Source organism: Engraulis encrasicolus, chromosome 17, assembly GCF_034702125.1.
Source record: "Engraulis encrasicolus isolate BLACKSEA-1 chromosome 17, IST_EnEncr_1.0, whole genome shotgun sequence".
Classification (NCBI taxonomy): domain Eukaryota; kingdom Metazoa; phylum Chordata; class Actinopteri; order Clupeiformes; family Engraulidae; genus Engraulis; species Engraulis encrasicolus.
In genome coordinates this window covers 36,262,857-36,285,356 of record NC_085873.1, presented here as the reverse complement: position 1 = coordinate 36,285,356, position 22,500 = coordinate 36,262,857, and the positions used below count along the sequence as shown (strand labels likewise).

Here is a 22,500-nt window from a genome sequence, read left to right as displayed (position 1 = left end):
ATATATATATATATATATATATATATATATATATATGTATGTATGTATGTATATATATATATAGATAATAGATTTAGTATTTATAGGCCTATAATATAATATAATAGTATATATATATATAATATATATATACATACATATATATATATATACATATATATATATATATATATATATATATATATATATATATATATATTAGTCTTTATTTTGATAGGACAGTGAAGCAGCGACTGGAAGCAAGTGGGGAGAGAGAGATGGGGAAGGGTCAGCAAAGAACCCGGGCCGGAATCGAACCCGGATCAGCCGCGTATCAGACGAGTGCCCTACCATTAGCGCCACGGTAGGGCCAGAAACTTGATATTAGCCAAACTATTTTTGGAGACGAAATCCTTAAGACAAAAGGCCAAACCTGTGAGAAGCCCAAATCTTTACAAGCCACCTTGTGACTGGTGCCTGTGTGGCACAGGGTTTCTGATAAGCGCATGTGATATCTAGTCTACCGCTGTCCCCAGAGTGTCGTGGAATAACAAGGATGGACTCGTAAGTGTGAGAGTAATCTTTGGAAAAACAGGCCAAACCCCTCGCAGTGCCTCGTTGTCTGGCACTTTCAATGTCTGTGGTGGAAAAAGGCTGATTGTGTGGGCTATTGATAATATGCATGAACTTAACTCAGCCCAATACAAAACACCATTTATCCATCTATGTCCATATTTGGTTCTCTTTCAAGTAGTATGCCTTCACAAAGTTATATTCCCGCCCTGCCGCCCGTGGCCAACCGGTAGGACACTCCTCCACCATAATGCGGCTGACCCGGGTTCGATTCCCGGCCCGGGTCCTTTGCCGACACCCCTTCCTATCTCTGGACTTCCTGTCCACCTCTCACACTGTTCTGTCAAATAAAGTCGAAAAAGACAACAAAAAAAACAACAACAAAAACAAAGAAATCTTCCACACACCACGCTTTTCCGTCTTGTCGTAGTAGTATGTTTTAAAGTACTATTTTAGCAAAAAGTAGTAACAAGTAGTATGCTTTAAAATTGTTAAACATGTTAAACCATATTGCCCAGGTTTCAGAACAATATTAAGCATTGTGCCGCAAAACTTGTGCATATTTCTTCAGGCATGTTTTCAAACCTATAAGACTTATACACAGCAGTTGCTACGTTTACATGAGGCCTTTAATTCGGAATGAACTGACTTTAATTCTGAATAAAGCTTATCCACTTAAGACGCGGCTTTATACATTTGTTGTTACCAGTATGGTAATGACCAAGTCGTGGTGCATTTCTAAAGGGCTTTTGTTGTGTCATAGTATTGTAGTGCTATGGTAGTTACATTTCAATGACTATTACAGTGTGCCACTGGAGGTACGGCGCGCATTAAGGGGCTACGTCCTCTTTGAAAACATGTAAACACCTCTTAATTCAGAATTAAAGGAAAGATCAAAGTTGATCCTGAATTATTAATTCGGAATTAAAAACATCATGTAGACGTAGTGACTGTTGACAGTTGTTGGATCCCAGTGGGTCCTTTGAGTGCACCATTGAGAATAAGCTCAAAAAGACACACAGCTGGTGGGTGCTGTGGTGCATCGTTGCATGACATTGATGCCTTTATCCAAAGTGACATACAGTTATTTTACAGGGTAGTGGTTACAGTCCCTGGAGCATAGTGGGTTAGTAGCCTTGCTCAAGGGCACTTCAGTCATGGATAGAGGTGTAAAGGGAGGGATTCGAACCTGAAACCTTCTCATCTTAAGACCTAGGCCACGGCTGCCCATACTACCATAGTACAAGTACAGCACTACAACATTACACAGAACCTTTACGATCTGCTCATTGCCATTTTGGTAACACCAAATTTATAACAGGGGCCTTGTGTCTTACCAAGAACTAGAACGTTTCACCAGAACCAACAGGGCTGTTGAACGTGTTTGCCATATTATTAACATGGCTTCTCTTTGGTTAGGCAGTTATATTTAGACTCAGCTGCTGCTTCAGTGCCAATCTAAAATCAAATATGGTACAATCAATTCAATGTCCTTTTAATTACATCTTGACCACACCCTACAACCAAAGATGCCAGTTAAACATCCCTTGTCAACACTGGAAGACTGCTTTGACCAAAATTGCCACAGCATTCCCACAGAAAAATATGCATCTTGCGCTACAGTCTTCTCTAAATATGGACTTTGCCACAGTTTACAGTGCCAATGATGAGGTTTTTTTTTAGAATTGGAGACAATTATTACTAAATACTAAATAGAATTGATATTTCCAGACTAGTGTTGTAATAACATCTGTAAGAGTACTTCTACTTCTGCTCAAAGCAGAGTCCCTGTGCACAACCACTGTCCAAGTGTTGGTGATGTGCTGGAAAAATAATCCAAGTAAAAGGGGAATAAATCACCGCACACTTGGTCTTCTTTGCAGGTAGTTTATTTGGTGAACAACGTGTTTCACTGTTACTTCATCAGGTTCACTCTGGAACCACTACTTCTACTTCTACTTTATAGAGCTCTGGGGTGTGTTTCTCAAAAGCATAGTTGCTTGCCAGTTAGCAACAGGAGTAGTTGCCTATGGGAAATTGCATTGCAGACTACAAAGTAGCTGACATAGTTATCAACTATGTTTTTGAGAAATGCACCCCTGGATAGTGCCTGCTGTTTCCAAAGAGCTACAGTGTCACATTTGAGAAAAAATCCCATCACAGCAGCTGTAACTTCAAAGGCTAGATTTCTTCGAACTACAGTCTCAGGTCAAGGCCACACGCTGATAGAGCAACGTAGCCCAGGCATATTCAAATGGTGGCCCTGGGGCCCAGGGCTTGACGTTAACTTTTTCGCTCACCGGCCACTGTGGCTAGTGGTTTTCCTGAGTCACTAGATATTTAGGCTTTCCACTAGCCACAGGTTTGTTCTGAGTTTTTTTTAAGAACATTCTTGCATTTAAAATACAAACGATTGGTGAAACTACTGTGATTTGTCACACCAAAGAACAAGTTACCTGTCAAAGTGGCAAGTGAGACTGAAATTGCTACTACTAGTAGCCACAGCCAAGTTTTACCAGCATTTGGCTGGTTTGCAGGTGTCAGTGTCAAGCCCTGCTGGGGCCAGATGCGGCCCTAGGACGGCAAGGTTCTGGCCCGCCACGAGGTCAGAAAATAGTGAAATCAAATATGTGTGCCATCTGTGGCCGTGCACATTCTGGGGGATACTGTATGCCAGGCATATTCAAATGGCGGCCATGGGGCCAGGTGCGGCCCTTGGACGGCAAGGTTCTGGCCCACCCGCCACAAGGTCAGAACGAAAATGAAAACAAATATGTGTGGCTAGTGTGTGCCTATCTGTGGCCGTGCATAATTTACCACCACTAACACTTCGGGTTGGGGATATCTCTCCTGTGCATTCACATGAGAGTGAAATCTTACCTAAAACAGTCTCATGAATAGACCATCACAAGGCTGCTAAGAAATAGAGAAGTGGATATCTGTTCTGTCTGGAAAGCTATCCACTTATTTCACACCCTAACCTCTGACATAACACTGTGCAGCATGCAGTTATGCAGATTCTATGTTCTATATTCTATGTTCTTTACTGGGAGGAATTAAAAAAAAACTGTCCCTCATTGAATACCCCTGACGTAGCCTCTCACTGCATATGGGCCCGTCGAGGGGCCAATTCACTCTTTGCTGAAAACACTCAACTACATCATAACAACATTGCTAGGACAATGCTTAGCTAACTGATTAAGACTTGATCATTATCATTTTATTGACAATAAGGTTATAACAGAGGCTCTGCGTAAAGGGGTGAAGAACACAGTCCAAGAGAGAGTGCATAACACACACCCATTTTAGTACATCAATATACTTCTAGTACTCTCTCTCTCTCTCGCCTATGTACTTTTAGTAATTCTATGCCTCCATGGCTTGAAATATTTAAGTTGGGTGTACACCTCAGTGACAGTTTTGTTGACAGTACAGGACTTCTGAATTAAATTGTAATATACCGTACAACAAACATAAAAATACCTTAAACTTCCTGTTGGCTGTTCCTGAGAGCAGTGTTTCCCAACCTTTTTTGTCTCACGTACCCCCCAGGCCTTTTTGTTGTGCCACGAGTACCCCCTAACTTGTGTTTTACATCACTTTTTCTATTCCAGTGTGACTATGCTCCATGCATTTGTTAAAATTACATTTTTCCAAGTACCCCCTTCAGTGTGCTCGCGTACCCCTAGTGGTACGCGTACCCCTGGTTGGGAAACACTGATTTAGAGGACGATTCATGCTCATTGCAAGCATTCAATGCTAAGTTACTGTAGTGATTTACTATACTTCATCCAGCTTCACCTGATTGACTTCTCTGATTTTGTAGACTATAGTGTGAACTGTGGACTGCACCCTCATATTTGGGCTACCACTCCTTTTTACATTTCAACCTAGCTTAAATGGTTACTTAAGACTCACCAGTTACTTGTACTACACCACTATGACAGCACCCAGGGCCTTAAAGATGGCCTCTCAACGTCATTTAATTAATATTGCCGTGTTCCCAATTGTTATTGAATGTGTTACGCGTTGGTCCTGTTTTAAAAAACGTTCTGGTTGCTTTGTTTCAAGACGTTTTTGCAAGCTGGCAAGGTGGCTTGTGGAGAAACGAGAGAGTGTTCCGTGTTTCTCGTGGAAATGCGTCTCTGATTGGCTCACTCCTCCTGCTCTCAAAGAAACGCGTCTCTGATTGGCTCAGTCCTCCAGTTCTTGGAGAGAATGTAATGGGAAACAGAGTCGCCACTTCCCCGGGTGGTACTGCACTATACTGCCCTACAATCTTAGAACGCAGTAACTCTGAAAACGGCAAACTGAGAAAAAAGGCTTCAAAGTTTTCCATATGGCGCGACAACTGTGTTGTCGGTAAATTGGTGGTGACACTTCCTGGTAATGCTTGTTTAGGATAGAAATTTAATGCACACAAAACCCCCCCAAAAAAACAACATTTATGTGTCTTTTTGCCACAAAAAACAGAGTTACTGCGTTCTTGGCTGGTATTACTGCCACAAAATGGAGTTACTGCAGGAGTTACTGCGTTCTTAGCTTGTATTACTGTCTACTCCCAAACCAGTCCCATTGGAACGTGCAGCAGTAACTCGCCGATTTACTGCGTTTTTGTTTAACCTTTTTTGGGTCATTTTTGCACTTTCAAAATGAGTTTTCTCCAAAACGGGACGGTGTTGGACCACCATTTTTGGACACAAGACAAATGAGGTAGTTTAGAACCGATTTCCGATATAAAAAAAATTCGACCATTTTGAGTTACTGCGTTCTAGTATTGCACGGCAGTATAGGGGCGCCAACGGAGGCGTGCAGGCTTCATTCAGGGCTGTGCTCTTTCGACAGCGACCCCTAGGCGAGCTGCAGGCACGGAGCAACCGGAGTGAGCAGGCTTTATGTATGAGGCTTTGTGCTGTGTGTGTACCTGAGAGTAGCAACCAGCTGATAGCTGGCTAAGCTATGTTTCGGGCCACCAGACGTTGCTTGTTTTGAAAACAAGCAGAAAAAAATTACTCGACATGTTTTTAGATAAATGGGTCGATATAAACCTTTGTGGGCAACGCCTTCTTTCGACGTGACGAAACACAGAAAGGCTTTCGTGATTCGCTCGTTTCTCTGCATTATTTATGTAAATTGGGAAACACCGGGAAACACAGCCAGGAGAGTTGACGCACCGCTATGAGAGCCTTGCAAGTAAGTTTAACTTGGGGTGACCGTCCGATCTTCGAAAGGAGTGAGTAAAACTGAGTTTTATCGGAAGTTGGCCTTTAAGTAATACAGTAGTAGTATATTACGACTTGATCATTGCCACTCCGGTAACACCTCATTTATAACAGCTGTGTCTTAGTGGGTTAAATTAATTACATTAACATGCTGGCTGACACCCTTCAATCATGTGATATAAGTGTCTTTGGTGGAGTTCTGGTAGCAGTACAGTACCCCATAATACCAACCATCGCCCCTGTAATTTCCACATGGTTTGCTGGGTTAGGTTAGGGTGTGGTTGGTCGGGTTGGGTCGGCGTGGGATTCTGACTGAGCACCATATGGGGCAGTATATAATATAGCCTAGTCTAGTCAGGGCGGCTGACAGCTTTGGCCGGGCCCAGGACAAAGTCATCTGAAAGGGCCCCACCGTTCAATACATTCAATGTACTAAGGACCCAATTCCGGCTGGGCCCCTGGTCTCCCTGGGCCCAGGACAACTGACCCATTTGTCCATACCCAATGTTGGCTTCCCTGAGCCTAGTGGCTATGGCCCACACCCTGCAGCCCTCCTCTCCTTCTCTCCTCCTTCCCCATCCCCCTCCTCCTCCTCTAACTCCTTCCCCTCCTCCTTCCCCATCCCCCTCTTCCTCCTCTAACTCCTTCCCCTCCTCCTTCCCCATCCCCCTCCTCCTCCTCTAACTCCTTCCCCTCCTCCTTCCCCATCCCCCTCTTCCTCCTCTTCCTCCATCATCTCGCATCTGTTATTATGGACCCAATTCTGGGCCCCTGCACTCTCTGGGCCCGGGACAACTGACCCCTTTGTCCCACTCTCCTGCTATGCCCCACACCCTGCAGCCCTCCTCTCCTCCTTCCTCATCCTCCTCTACCTCCATCATCTCTCATCTGTTATTAAGGACCCAATTCTGGGCCCCCTGTCTCTCTGGGCCCGGGACAACTGACCCCTTTGTCCCCTCACCCCCCGTCGGCTTCCCTGAGCATAGTAGCTCAGTAGTGGCCCACACCCTGCAGCCCTCCTCTCCTCTACTCTCTCCTCCTCCTTTCCCATCCCCCTCCTCCTCCTCTTCCTCCTCTACCTCCTCCTCCTCTACCTCTCATCTGTTATTATGCTGCCTGATGTACTCATTAGCAAGGGAGTTAAAAATGGAGCGTTTGAGAAAACTTGCTGCCTGCCCGGCCATCTTTGATGTCTGACTGGGTTCTAGCATGGCAAGCACATATAGCATTCTCATCTAAGCTTACAGTACACAGGTAGGGACACACACACACGCGCACTCACTCACTCACTCTGCTCATTAGCAAGGGAGTTAAAAATGGAGCGTTTGAGAAAACTTGCTGCCTGCCCGGCCATCTTTGATGTCTGACTGGGTTCTAGCATGGCAAGCACATGTACTAACTATAGCATTCACATGCTGTAGTAGGGCGCAGCGGGCCCCATACATATAGCATTCACATATAGGCCTACCTACACATGTGGGGCCCCATGCATGTACGCACGCACGCGCGCGCGCACACACACACACACACACACACACACACACACACACACACACACACACACACACACACACACACACACACACACACGCACACACACACACACACATACGCACGCACACACAAACACACGCACACACGGGGCAAAAAGAAGGAATGATGGAGAAGAAATGGATTGATGTGGAAAGACAGAAGAAGAAGAAGAAGAAGAAGAAGAAGAAGAAGAAGAAGAAGAAGAAGAAGAAGAAGAAGAAGAAGAAGAAAATGATGATGATGATGATGATGAAAGCGAAACACACACACACACACACACACACACACACACACACACACACACACACACACACACACACACACACACACACACACAAACTGAGTATGTCCATTTCTAAAATTACACCAATAGATGTAACTCAATATTTTCAGCAGATACCGACTTAGAGTTCAGTTAATCGTCAAAACCACTTTCTCTGCAGAGATGTGGCGAAGTAATTCAATCACTGTCCATAATACTACAATATATTTTTTTACTCTTATGCAAAGCCTCCATGTCTCTCAGTGTGTGTGTGTGTGTGTGTGTGTGTGTGTGTGTGTGTGTGTGTGTGTGTGTGTGTGTGTGTGTGTGTGTGTGTGTGTGTGTGTGTGTGTGTGTGTGTGTGTGTGTGTGATGTGAAATTTACAGTGCCACATAGGCCTATCATAGGTTATTTGAGTTTGCCTGTTGTTTAGAGCCATGCATTCAGAACATGTTGAATTCAGAACAGATTGACTGATGATCAGTTTTAAGACATGCTTCCAAACACCTGACAAAATCAAATCTGCTGCATAGCACATCAATGCTTATGCTCCACATGACAATAGGCAGGCTACTTTGTTAGAGGGGCGCATGGGGCACTTTTACAAAACTATGGCAGCACGTTCAAAACATTATTCTTGGGTTTAAAGTTTCAATGGAATGTGACCTAGAGGTTATGGCTACCAGGAGGGGGTATTTACTCTCTGCAGAGAAGTGGAGTAGCGGAGAAGAGAAGGGAAGCACTTTAAAGTCAGCTCCATTCTATGTCACGTTACTTCACCTTGTATTTCACATTCTGTGATGTTGAAACTAACAGTAGCTACTGTCAGTGGCAAGTCTTTAAAAAAAAAAATCTTACAGACGTTGGTTAAAGGCCGGGTGATTGTGCTGTCTTTTTGCCCATAACACAGGTATAATAGCAAACGTAATAGCCTAATGGGAAAGAAAACTTCGTAGGTAAATCTAAACGAATGTTGCTTTGTCAGTCCTTACCTAAATTCTTCAAAGGGTCGGTGCTCTTCGACCCGTTCTTTCCTGACCCGTTCTTCTGAGACGGACTTGCCTTCTTCGCGCTGCCCAGCATGGTGCGCTGGAGCTGGGATAACTGTTCTCGACGTCCCGGGATGCGTCTTGGAAGATGGAAAGCGAGTCGACTTTCCTCCGACTGAAAATCTCCTCCCACCCTTTCTAACACTGTGTCTGAATGCCGACGTTGCCCTGGGCTATGTTGTGACTCGGGCTACACTATTCCACATTATTTATACTTGGTGATAAGGTGGTTAGAGACTGCCCATTGCTGATGTCACCGAATGTTTGGGAAGCTGTTCTAGGCATTTCGCTTCGGACTCGAAGCACCGTCTAATCCGATTACAAGCGAAAAGCACGAATCTCCATTTCACCGGAGCAAAATGACTTTAAGAATAGACGTACGCCCTTTCCATATAACGAGAACAAAATAGACAATAGAATAGGTAGACTTGCATTATGGGCGGCGATGTAACCTGCGCGCGCTCTTCCCAGGTCTAGTGCGTCTTCTTCACCACCAATTTCTCATAGCCACGTGCGACTCCGATTAACAGTCTCGTGCCATGCATTCTTTCATATTCCTTGTTCTAGTACGCATATCTGAACTGTCAACACCCTCCTTCCGACCATCTAATAGGCTGTAAGGGGGGGAAATAGGTCAACGTGAAACTGCGCCATGGGAACAGATTAAGACACGAATGAAAGTGGAGACCACCCGGGTATGCTTAGCGACCCTAAGCCAAGACAATAGCTACAAGATGACCTCCACACAGTGGAACATTTTATGGCTATCCGAGCGAAGCTAATATTAGGGTGTCCTCTCCTGGCTGGGCAATGCATGCTCAATGACTTTCCATTCTGGTGAAATATTGCCCTCTAGCAATCAGAGATGAAATTTCATACTGATTCAACCCTATTTACGTGTACAGATCCACCATAAATGACATGCATATGGTGATCAAATGCATTACCCATATTTCACGGTAGATTCATTCATTCATTCAATTAAAAATTCATATTGGCACAGCCATGAGGTCTGATGATAGGCCTATACTGCATCGCTGGACTTCAGAGAGATTTTGCAAAAACTATTGCATACAATCTCAAATTAATTCTGCACAATCTATAGGCTACATTTTACACATTGATTATTATGTTTTGTAATTCACTCTTACATGGTTGTAGGCCTACTCAGGGCCTGTACAAACAACATGAACAAATCCCAAAAATAATTTTGTCAATAACAGATTTACCCATGGCAAGATGACAAATGATCTCATCAACAATCAGCTGGAATCTAAATGACCTGTCAAAAATGTAATTTGAGGGCGTAGGCCTAGTCATTTGACAACCTATCCACAAACACTTGACGGGATTCCCTGCTGTGCGCTCTGACAAATCACAGTCCACTGTATCATGTATCACGTGACAAACACGGAAGTAACTCCTGTGCCTGAAGTGAAAACACGAAATAGGCGAAAGGAAAAGTTGTCTGGGGACGTCCATAAACTTTATGCATCGACAAAACCCGGTCATTATCATCGGATGTTTGATATACAACATGTAATATTTTCGATAAAGTTATCGTTTTGATAAATTGTTTGTCCTTTAGAATAGCAGAATGTTTGTTTAGGTCATGTCTTGACGCTGGCTCCAGCTTTCAGGGAGAACGCGTGTGCTGCAAGGTGAGTGATTAAATGTATCATGTTGCCTCATAGGTGTGATTTTGTAGGTCGTTTAAACACTAAAACATGCATTGCTAGTGTATGTCTGTTTTCTAGTGAAATGCTGTGTTACATGGCTGAAACTTCAATAAGGTCTGTTGAGCCAGTCAGGCTAGCGCATACAACCGACACATAAACTGTCAAACTGAAACGGTTTCATAGACATCTTATCTGATTCTTTTGCATAGCTGGTGCCTCCATGGTCAAGAGCAGTTGACAACTGCGTGTTGGCATTTTTGACATTCTTGGACGGTGATGCCAGGCTTAAAGATGGCAGAATCGGGAGACCATCAGAGGCAATTTCAGGCAGCTGTCGACGTCATTCAGAATCTCCCTAAAAATGGTAAGGCTTTTTGCACAACGGTGTAGTTGTTGACACACCAGTGCTAGACGGAACTGTATGCCAGACCACTATGACTGCTCATCTGGATGTTTGGGGAAAACAAGCGAAGGAAAACAAATAAACCAATAAACAACAACAGTTATGGATGCTTTTATTTTGTGTATGACTTTAAGCGTATCTATTTTATATTATAAAGTAGTAGGCCTATGACCTTGACACAGTGGTGTAGTCTACTTTCTTGTGGTGGGTATATTATATATTTGATAATATTTGTGGTGGGTATACTTTATATTAAGTCCTATTCTAAATATTGAATCAATCAATTTTAGGTGGGTATACTGAAATCCCTGACATTTTCAGGTGGGTACTGCGTATACCTGCGGTCTACGTAGACTACACCACTGCCTTGACAGAATAAACCTGTGTATTGTATATATGACTCTTCTGCAAACAAACTGCTTTCTTCCAAGGCCGTTGGAGCTGACTGCTCTAAACTGTTCCTCAGGTTCGTACAGGCCTTCCTATGAGGTCATGTTGCGGTTTTATGGGCTCTACAAGCAGGCGGTGTGCGGACCTTGCACAGTGTCGCGACCCGGCTTCTGGGATCCAGTGGGACGCTACAAATGGTGAGACAGATGTTGTGTAAATGTAACGGAGGCTAACTAGCAGAGTTGGCGTGCAACATTAGTAAAACCTCCCTCCCAAAGCCTCATACAGTGTCGATGCCATTGGACCGGGAGACTAGTCTCTTGATCCAGCGGTATTGTACTGTTACTCCCATAGACGTGGTGGTGAGTTCGCGCCCCCGAGGGGGACGCAATGCGCAGTAATACGTCAGGTTACATAAAGAAATCCCATTCCACCACCTGTCCATTCCACCAACAAAATTTAATACCACTGTCCATTCCACCAACAAACTTTAATACAAAGTTTCAGTCATCCGGCTTTCTTCAGGTAAAGAAACGTCGTATTAAAGGTTGTTTGTGGAATGGACAGTGTGCGGGATTTCTTTACACTTGAATGACAACCCCACTGGGATAACATCCTACGCACCTACCCAACTACAGCGTCTTCTTGAACTGAGACAGAGATGTGTGTCAGATGGCGCACTTGTGCACATGGGGCACTATTGGTGTGTTCCAATACTCATACTTTCCGCCCTTCGAAGAGGGGATGTCTGCGCTTCAGCCTTGGTGGTGCTCACCGTCGAGGACAGCAGTATAAAGACAAGCTGGGCTACTTCACAGTGACTAGACCCAGAGATGACTGGAGCACTCAGCAACTTTTTTAGAGGTTTTTTATTTTGGTGCACAAAATGACTGACGTTTCGGCGACTCTGAGGAAGGCGCAGGTGCGCCGAAACGTCAGTCATTTTGTGCACCAAAATAAAAAACCTCCTAAAAAGTTGCTGAATACTTTCCGCCCTTTCCGCACTGTGTTTGGGTACGCAGGGTGTTCCATTTCTAATCGCAGCGGTAAAGTGTACTGTAAATTACCCGGATAACGCCCCCAAAACGGCCATTTTTTTAAGTGTTAGGTGTTACTTTACACTTTTCGCACTCAACGACCGCCATGTTTGTTACGTAGTTGAGTGTCAGATCTGTCAAACGTCTGAATCTCCGTGATAACAGCATAGTTTTGATTCCAAAGACAATCGCCATGTGTATTAGAGGCAGGGGTAACTTTAAAAAGTGTCAGTATAACGAACAGTGCCTTCCGTGATGAATTGCATATTGGCGGTTGGTAAACTCTGATGACACGCGACTAACAGTCATTTCCGTTAAGTGTATCAGACAGAACGGGAATCGGAATGTACTCGCCTCGTGAATCGTGGAGGGTGGAAAGGGTACTTCACTGCACTTAAACAAGGTACACAGTACAGAGGGCGAGTAATAGAACACACCATATGTTTAAGTGCGCAAGTAATACGTACGGTATATATGCACCACTGAAACAGGAACACTGAAGTGTACAAGTGCACCATTTGGAATGCAGAACAGATGGTTCACTTGTGCACATGGAGGGCACTATGTTTTAGTGCGTAATTAAATACGCAATACACACGCACTGAAACATGAACACTGACTGAGGTGGGCAAGTGCACCATTTGAAATCCAGCAAGAGTGACTGGAGATGATTTTGTTGATTTTGTTTAGTGTGTTACAGTGATTTTTGTTCCTTATAAGCAGCAAACAATGTTGCTATTATCACTGAAAGGATGCAAAACAGTAATAACACTGAAAGCAAATGGACAGTAACAAATTGATGAATTGATTTTGACTATTGGTTGTTGTAAGGCTGTAGTAACAAATTACTATAAACGCGGTCATTGATGGGTTAAACAGAGTACAGTAGAGCTGCACGCACGCACGCACGCACGCACGCGCTCACACACGCTCACACACACACAACCATCCAGTTCATGAAGAGTTCAAATTCTTCACCTCTGGTTGAATAAAATGAATGTTAGAATCAGAGTCTCAGGGTTAGATTATCAAGGATGGTTGCAATCTTGTGAGGCAACTCCTCCTGAAACGTCACCCTACTTCAGGCATAAATCACACACTGAAGCCTGACGACAAAGAGTACAGCAGAAGTCAAGAGATCAGTTCACAAGAGTTGCAACACTTCCAGTGACCATGTTCGCATTGCACGTGGCTCTTCTTTGTGAGGCCTCTGTCTCCTTTTCTGCGCAACTCTGTCGAAAGCCAAACTACCTGTACATTACATTACATTACACTACACTACATTACACTTAGCTGACGCTTTTATTCATTACATTACATTGCATTTGGCAGACGCTTTATAACCAAAGCGACTTTCAAAAGAGGACTTAATCAAGCCAACATCACAAGCAAATACAAAGTGCACAGGAGATATACAGAACAACAAGTGCAGTTGCAAAGAGGGGTTAGTTTTTTAAATTATTTTTTTTATAAAGAGTAAATAACGAGTACACACACACACAAACGCACACACACAAACTAAACTAAACTAAACATCATGTCAAGAGTCTGCCCTGGGACAAGGCCAGCTCAAGCATTAGTCTAGCAGATTCTCTCGAAAGAGGGTCTTTAGTTGTTTCTTGAAGGCTGCAAGAGATGTGCTTAGTCTATTCAAAGCGACTTACACTTATTTAGGTGCAGGGTATTGGTTACAAGCCCTGGAGCAATGTGGGGTCAGGTGCCTTGCTCAAGGGCACATCGGCCATGGGTGAAGATGCTGGTGAGGATGGGGTTTGAACCTGCAACCTTCTGATTGAAAGGCCAGCACTCTAATGCCGCGGTCCCACCGCCAGCGTTGAAAGAGCCACAACGTTGCTGACTCCTGCCTGGAAAGCACTGGTCAGGGGCGTTGAACGCGGCAAACTATTCAACCTGAAGCGTTCGGCCAGGAATCTCGACCAACCGAAGCTCGTGTTTAGAAAAATGTGAACATTCCATTGGCTGCCGCCTGCTGCCGCCGAGCTCATTACATATTTTTAGATGAAGTTCAACTTTTGACGCCCTCGGCTTTTGACGCTTTTGACGCCCTCGCCTCTAGAAATGCGTTTGCTGCTTTTCACACTTCTGCCGCCACCTCCTCTCCCATACAAAGTCAATTACTTCCGCATCTTTCTTTCCACGCGTTCAACGCCGGCTGTGTGTTCGCACGGTAAATGTTGAGCCATGGCTGACTACTGTCCTTCCCTGCCATGTGTGGGCTCTAGGCCTTACCTCGGTGTTACCCCACCTCTGTGAAGGTGGAATAACAATAACATTTCCCTGCTGTCAACCCACGCAGACCCAGCAACTTGTGGGGGATTTTCACCCAATCAACGTCCCAATTGCAAATGAGAGCATGGTCTTGGAATTATGCTTTTGTGAGATATTCAATAACAATCTTCAGTCATAAGTGACATCAAGCAGCCTAGTTTGACTCGCATTCCCTGGGTCTTACAAAGAAGCAGAATGTTTGATAATGACTAAATCTTAGCAAAAAAGATTGCATCTGTTTTAAGGACCTTTGATACAATGGCACCACCTAGTGCCACCTAATGCCTAGAGCTGGTCATTTCAAAGTGACCAAAGCAGCAACAAGACATGCACCTTCCTTCCCTACGCACACTGTATTACCAAAAGTATTCGCTAGCCTGTGTGTGACCTCACTAATGGTCTTTTGGAAGAATGGACAGAAATTCCTATAAACTCACTCAACCTTGTGGACAGCCTTCAGGGCCGTAACCATTTTCAAATACTGAGGTCAAATACTGTGTGCTGTACTACATACTGTACATGTAGAATGATTCAAACATTTCAGTCAAACTCTTAAGTTAATTTTCATTAATCACTGCCTTGAGGATCAATGGGGGTGGCTGGCGTATACAGACTGAATTCATCATTGTTGATCATATAGCGATTTCCATCATAGATAAATTAATTACATTATTGAAACAAAATACTGAGGACATGACCTCTGTTTCCTCAATGGTAGTTACGGCCATGCCAGCCCAGATGAGTTGAAGATGTAATGGCCGCAAAAGGTCAACTGATATCATGTTGAATGCTATGGGTTAGGAATGGGATGGCAGTTAAGTGCATATGTGAGTTGAGGCAGGTTAGCGTATCGAATACTTTTGGTAATATGATGTAGTAGTATATATAATGTTAAGTTTGTCTCCAAAGTCAGCATTTCTCCATGGGTTCTGTGTTGTGTTCGTCTTGTCAAAAGGCCCCACTGCAATCCTGTTATCCTTTAAAGGGACACTGTGTGAGATTTTTAGTTGTTTATTTCCAGAATTCATGCTGACCATTCACTAATGTTACCTTTTTCATGAATACTTACCACCACCATCAAATTATAAGTATTCATGATGACTGCAAAAATTGCACTTTTCATACATGAAAAGGGGGATGTTCCCCATGGTCCGCCATTTTGAATTTCCAAAAATAGCCATTTTTAGCTGCAAAAATGACTCTACTTGGACCATACTAAAAATATTTGTTTATTACTTAGTAATCTTTCATGTAAATATCAAAGTTGGCGATGGCCAACCCAGTTTCAATGAGCAGCATAGTTGCAGTACCTTTTTTTGACCATTTCCTGCACAGTGTCCCTTTAATGCGTTATCATTATCCAACCTTCTTCAGGTCCTCTTTACCTGGAGAACAGTGTCTTTCAGCATTGGGGTCAGGACTCAGGACCCCATGTGGTGTTGCCTGGAATGGGGTCACTTGGGATGTCTAGGTGTGAAAAAAGAATACTGTTATCACCCAGTGAGCAGACGGAACGTCTTCTGATTGGCTGAGCAGGTGTCCTTTATTCCCCGGTAGCAGGACACCTATGATGTCATGCGGGCGTGCAGGCGTCCAAGTTGCTTCTTTTCTAACTTTCTGGCGAAGTGCCGTTACTAGTTCTATCGCATCTGGTTGTCTAGTCAAGACCGCGTCGTTAGTTCTATCGCATCTGGTTGTCTAGTCAAGACCCCGTTACTAATTCTATCACATCTGGTTGTCAAGTCAAAAACCCAGTTGTCAGTTATATCGCATTTGGTTGTCAAGTCATCCCAACATTCTGCGCACGTCCTTACATGCCTCTGATAGAGGCGCGTCGCACTAGATTAGGAAGTGGTGTCCATAGCAACGTGGTCAATCTACTTTCTCACGAAGCCTTAGAGCAACATATTAATAAATTAATACTTAAATGCTGGTAACCGGGTGATAAGCGGAATAGCGGCCTTCGAGGTGTCCCGATATCAAGGGAAAATGGACTTCGGCTGCGCCGTCGGGCTGTTTAGAACGCTCCGCCTCGTCCATTATTTCCCTTGATATCGGGACACCTCGTCGGCCGCTATTCCATACATAACTACTGTATTACTTATTAATGTAACATAACAGCACACGCTCTCAGACTTTATAAATATCAATAGATGTAATACCCTACAAGTTAGCTCCGTTTTTTTTTGTCACAAAAATATGTGGGGTCCCCAGACATTTTGGATGTCAAAATGGGGCCCCTGGGCAAAATTGGTTGGTAACCACCACTGCTGAAGAACATCGGATGACCAAAATGTTGTATGAAAGATACTTGGTGGATGGACATTCTGCGGGATCTGTCTTGTATTTGAAGTTTATCCGTTTAAAACAGGAAACCCTTTAGATTAGAGATATGTAGACTTGCAGGTAGATCATCTTGTGGTTTTGCTGGGAATCCATGACATTTATTGGACTTTTTTTGGCCTTGATTTATAATTCTACAGCTACCATATAGACCTACGTAATCATTGCTTTTTGCAGTAAGACTAAAGCCTGGCTCAAACTACGTGATTATCGGCCAAATTCTCGGCTGAAAACCCCCCTTACGACAATCGCTGGAACGTTACCCCCCAGGACCATCGCAAGCGATTGTCGGGCAAGATTTCCTCGTCGTGTGCAACGTTCTAAGATAGAACTTTAGCAGCTCAAAGAGTCGCCGATCGCAAGTCGTAGAAATCAAACACTGTTTGATATTTGTGGCTGGAAATAGAACGTCGTGCATTGTCTCGGTGGCTGGAGCAGGGATAAGATTGACAGTTGCGATGCTCCTCTAGTGTGCGGTGCACCCCGACGCCAAAATCGGACACATAATCGCTAGTCGTGTAGTTTGAGCCTGGCATTACATGTACATTTCATAATCTCATTTCATAATTAAAAAAAAAAAAAAATCACGAATTGAAAATGAAAATGTGCAAGCATCTCTCTCTCTCTCTCTCTCTCTCTCTCTCTCTCTCTCTCTCTCTCTCTGTCTCTGTTCACTCGCTCACTCTCTCTTTCTCTCGCTCTCTCTCTCTCGCTCTCTTTCTCGCTTGTGCTGTACCGCTCCTGTTTTCATATTCAACTCAACCAATTGAATGCCTGCCCACACGTACAGCTTCGTTAGTTTCCCAACCAGGGGTACGTGTACCACTAGGGGTACGCGAGCACACTGCAGGGGGTACTTGGAAAAGTGTTATTATTATAACAAATGTATGGAGCAGTCACATTAGGACAGAGAAAACGATATAGAACATGAATTAGGGGGTACTCATGGCACAACTAAGAGGCTTAGGGGGGTACGTGAGACAGAAAAGGTTGAGAAACACTGGCCTAGAACCACAACAGCTACACAGTCTTCCTACGCTAGTAGGCTAGGTCTTGAGGGTCTTGAAACTATGCTACGATCACTTCCAGAGTAATCTTTTTAGGACTACTAATGTGTGTGTGTGTGTGTGTGTGTGTGTGTGTGTGTGTGTGTGTGTGTGTGTGTGTGTGTGTGTGTGTGTGTGTGTGTGTGTGTGTGTGTGTGTGTGTGTTAACAAATGTATGGAGCAGCCACATCAGGACAGAGAAAATGATATAGAAAATTAATTAGGGGGTACTCATGTCACAACTAAGAGGCTTAGGGGGTACGCAAGACAAAAAAGGTTAAGAATCACTGCTCTACTCTACTGTATATCCAGCTCTCTAGTCTCTCAATCTCTTCGTCTCTTACTAAATAATCCAACTACTCTGCCTCTCCATCTCACCTTCTCTCCCTCTGTCTCTCTCTCTCTCTCTCTCTCTCTCTCTATCTCTCCCTCACTCGCTCTGCCCCTCTCTCTCCATCTCATCTCTGTCTGTTTTCATCCCTCTCTATCTCTCTCTCGCCCCTCCTCTTTCCATCTCCCTCTCCATCTGATCTCTATCTCCGTTTTCGTCTCTCTCTCTCCTTCCCTCTCACTGTCTCTTGGTCTCTCCCCCCCTCCATCTCTCTCTGTCTCTCTCTCTCTCTCTTTCCATTTCACCCCCTCTCTCCATCTCTCCATCTCTCTCCATCTCACCCCTATCTCTCTCTGTCTCCCTCCCTCCCTCGATCTCTCTCTCCCTGCCTCCATCTCTCTCCATCTCTCTCTCTCTGTCTCTCCCTCTCTCTCTCTCTCTGCTCTTCTCTGATGTTGTATTCCACTCTCTCTCTCTCTCTCTCTCTTTCTTTCTTTCTTTCTTTCTTTCTTTCTTTCTTTCTTTCTTTCTTTCTTTCTTTCTTTCTTTCTCTCTCTCTCTCTCTCTCTCTCTCCCCATTTCACCCCCTCTCTCCATCTCTCCATCTCACCCCTATCTCTCTCCATCTCACCCCTATCTCTCTCTCTCTCTCTCTCTCTCTCTCTCTCTCTCCATTTCTCCATCTTTGTCTGTTTTCAGGGACGCCTGGAACCGGCTGGGTGACATGAGTAGTGAGGGGGCCATGGCCGCCTATGTGGACGAGATGAAGAGGGTAGCACAAGAGGTACACACACACACACACACACACACACACACACACACACACACACACACACACACACACACACACACACACACACACACACACACACACAGAGCCATGGCCGCCTATGTGGACGAGATGAAGAGGGTAGCACAAGAGGCACGCACGCACGCACGCACGCACGCACACACGCACACACGCACACACGCACAGAGCCATGGCAGCCTATGTGGACGAGATGAAGAGGGTAGCACAAGAGGTACACACACACACACACACACACACACACACAGAGCCATGGACAAGATAAGGAGGGTAGCACAAGAGGTACACACACACACACACACACACACAGCCATAGCCATGGACAAGATAAGAAGGGTAGCACACGATGAAGAGAAGGTACACACACACACACACACACACACACGCACACACACTTTTGGTCTTGGTGCTTTGACCCATGAGGGTGGCCATGTGGTGTGTAGTATTGTCTGTTGTAGTTCTTATTGTAGTGAGTCAGAGAGTCCCAGATAAGAGTCCTTGCAGGAGTGTAGTGCAGTAGTTCCCAACCTATGGGCCGGGGCCCACTGGTGGGCCCTGAAGGTATCCCAAGTGGGCCTTGAAATCATTTTCCAAAATTAATAATCATATTTTGGTGTGTGAGTTGCTGTTGATTTATTTGAGTTTTATTCTTAATTGGGTCAGAGGTGGGTCGCGAACATTTTTGACAATTTCGAGTGGGCCCCAAGTTGAAAAAGGTTGGGAACCCCTGCTGTAGTGAATGATTACCACATACAAAGCTGAAGCTCCCTCTATAGACACAACCCCCCCCCCCTGGTGGCATCCCCCAGGTAATGGGCAACCCACACACACACACACACACACACACACACACACACACACACACACACACACACACACACACACACACACACAAGGGTGTGGCCTCAATTTGGAGAGAGAGAGAGAGAGAGAGAGAGAGAGAGAGAGAGAGAGAGAGAGAGAGAGAGAGAGAGAGAGAGAGAGAGAGAGAGAGAGAGAGAGAGAGAGAGAGAGAGAGAGAGAGAGAGAGAGAGAGAGAGAGAGAGAGAGAGAGAGAAGAGAGAGAGGGAGGGAGAGAGAGAGAGAGAGAGAGAGAGAGAGAGAGAGAGAGAGAGAGAGACCACATATACCCCAGGGCTCCGAGAGACCAAGGGTGTGTGTGTGATTGGTTGCTGTCCATCAGAACAAGGAAAGGACACAGGGTTCTGTGTGTGTGTGTCAGGGATGGAAAACGGGGTTCTGTGTGTGTGTGTCAGGGATGGAAATAAGCACCCGTCCACCTGCCAATGACGGGTAAATTTTAGTGGTGACTGGTAAATTTTTCAACCCACCAGTCACTTTGACAGGTAAAAACAGTGAGTGACTGGTAGAATTTTAAATCTACCTGCTACTTAAGTTCCACCCCTGGTGTGTGTGTGTGTGTGTGTGTGTGTATTTGCAGGTAATTGACACGATGGCAATGGATGAGCGAACGGCGTCTTTCTTCCACTACTTCGAGCCGCTCTATAAGGTCATCCATGACATGCCCCGGCCGCCAGACTCCCTGCTCAGCCTCCAAGCAGGTCAGTGTTGTGGAAAAGGGAACATTATTACATTACATTACATTACATTTGGCAGACGCTTTATAACCAAAGCGACTTTCAAAAGAGGACATAATCAAGCCAACATCACAAGCAAATACAAAGTGCACAGGAAATATACAGAACAACAAGTGCAGTTGCAAAGAGGGGTTATTATTATTATTATTATTTTATTTTTATTTTATTTTTTTAAATGTATTTATTATTTTTTTAATTAATTAAGAGTACACACACAGCACACACACACACACACACACACACACACACACACACACACACACACACACACACACACACAAACTAAACATCATGTCAAGAGCATATGGCTCTTTTCCACTGCCGATTTTCTGGTAGTCCTGCAGCTCGACACAGTAGCGCGACTCGGCCGCCACGTTTTGCTTCCCGACTGAGCTGTGTCGTGCCTATTTGAAAAGCAAAAAGTGGCGGCCGAGTCACGCTTTGTCAAGCTGTAGGCCTACCAGAAAACTGGTAGTGGAAAAGAGGCATACGTCTCTTGCGCTCTAACCTTCTTGGTGCTCCCAGAGGCGGACTTTTCATTAGGCAAATCTAGGCAATTGCCTAGGGCCCAGACCAAATGTGTCCTCCGTAGGGGCCCCAGCTGTCACACCAGCCGTGGGTTAACACACAAAAAAAGTAGGCTTGATGACTTTTGAGGGTCCCATGTTTATATTTCGCCAAGGGGACGTCTGGACGGAGTACATTTCTAGTATTGTAAATTAAAACTACTGTATTTGAGGGGGGGCGCTGTGGTGCGGCGCGCTAAGCCCCCCACATTTGGGCTTGCATGCCCATGGGGACCCCGGTTCGAGTCCGGACGGGTTCATTTCCCAATCCTCCCCCATCTCTCTCACCCACTCATTTCCTGTCAGCATCTCATACTATCCTGTCAATAAAGGCATAAAAAACCCCTATGAAAATAAAGTAAAAAAAATAAAATAAAATAAAAAACTACTGTATTTGAATCTTTCTGCCTCTGTACTATAGACATCAATGCCAACGACCAGACCTCAAGCCTTTTGGAGGCGGAGCAGCAGTCGGCGGCGTGCGCCAGTGATGACGTCATCTCAGCGTGTCCTCCAGAGCTGGACAGCAGAGCGGATGAGGCGTACCACACTGACCAGGAGAGAGTAGAGGACGAGGACTCTAACACTGACCTGGACCTGAGCAGGGGATCAGAGGACGACACACACACAGTAGCATCCGTAGTAGCAGCAGCACCACCAGCAGTAGCACCAGCAGTGGAGCAGAGGGAGAGGGAGAGGGAGGGGGCCTGCGATCTGCAGCCCAGCACACAGCCTCCTGAGCCAGGTAAGAAGTTAAAAAGGTAGAGGGCTGGAGGGCTGCGGCGTTCAAGTTGCGTTGAAGGTTCTCTTTGGCCAAGACGTAGAAAAATATATAAAAAAAGGCAGGACGCCAAGCCACTCTTCTTAGATAAAACCGCTTCATTATAAAGGCTTGACCTTGTGCCCTGATGAAGGCCCTGTAGCGGCCGAAACATGTTGGCAGTGGCAGCATTTTTAATTATTTAAGTTCAAACATGAACTAGCCTCTATAATAAAGCGGTTTTATCTAAGAAGAGTGCCTTGGCGTCCTGCCTTTTTTTTATATTTCCAGGTAAGAAGTTGCCTGATTGTGGAAAATAAAGTCTGCACATCAGCCTCCCGTTTCTTTTCATTTAAAGTGACGTTTCGGGCAGCATGCCCTTCATCGATGACATCGATGTGACGAAGCGTCACATTAAATGTAAAGAAAGGGTAGCCTGGTATGCAGTCTTTATTTTTATTTTATATTTTCATGTGACTTTGCTGGTCCTGCATCCAGAATATTTTTGGGACGGATGTGCGTGTTTTTTTTCTTTACTGAACTAAGAAGTTGCCTGATTACCATCGACTTTCAAATCTCTTACCGAGACGTTGGTCTGACCAATAAGATAACGAATGACGTTTCCAAAATG

At 44.7% G+C, this 22,500-nt stretch overlaps 2 protein-coding genes across 2 annotated transcripts in view; one reads left to right on the top strand and one right to left on the bottom strand.

Annotated features, from left to right (window-relative positions):
* Nucleotides 1–9,290, bottom strand: part of plcd3b (phospholipase C, delta 3b) — a 63,570-nt gene extending 54,280 nt beyond the window's left edge. The window contains exon 1 of the mRNA XM_063220707.1: nucleotides 8,563–9,290. Within this exon, the coding sequence (XP_063076777.1) occupies nucleotides 8,563–8,653 (91 nt within the window). The 5' untranslated portion in view covers nucleotides 8,654–9,290. The remainder of the gene's footprint in view (nucleotides 1–8,562) is intronic.
* Nucleotides 9,291–10,040: 750 nt separating this feature from the next.
* acbd4 (acyl-CoA binding domain containing 4) overlaps nucleotides 10,041–22,500 on the top strand; it is a 31,283-nt gene continuing 18,823 nt past the window's right edge. Inside the window, exons 1-6 of the mRNA XM_063220954.1 lie at nucleotides 10,041–10,280; nucleotides 10,508–10,662; nucleotides 11,168–11,288; nucleotides 18,837–18,921; nucleotides 20,387–20,507; nucleotides 21,531–21,854. Of these exons, the coding sequence (XP_063077024.1) occupies nucleotides 10,575–10,662; nucleotides 11,168–11,288; nucleotides 18,837–18,921; nucleotides 20,387–20,507; nucleotides 21,531–21,854 (739 nt within the window). The 5' untranslated portion in view covers nucleotides 10,041–10,280; nucleotides 10,508–10,574. The remainder of the gene's footprint in view (nucleotides 10,281–10,507; nucleotides 10,663–11,167; nucleotides 11,289–18,836; nucleotides 18,922–20,386; nucleotides 20,508–21,530; nucleotides 21,855–22,500) is intronic.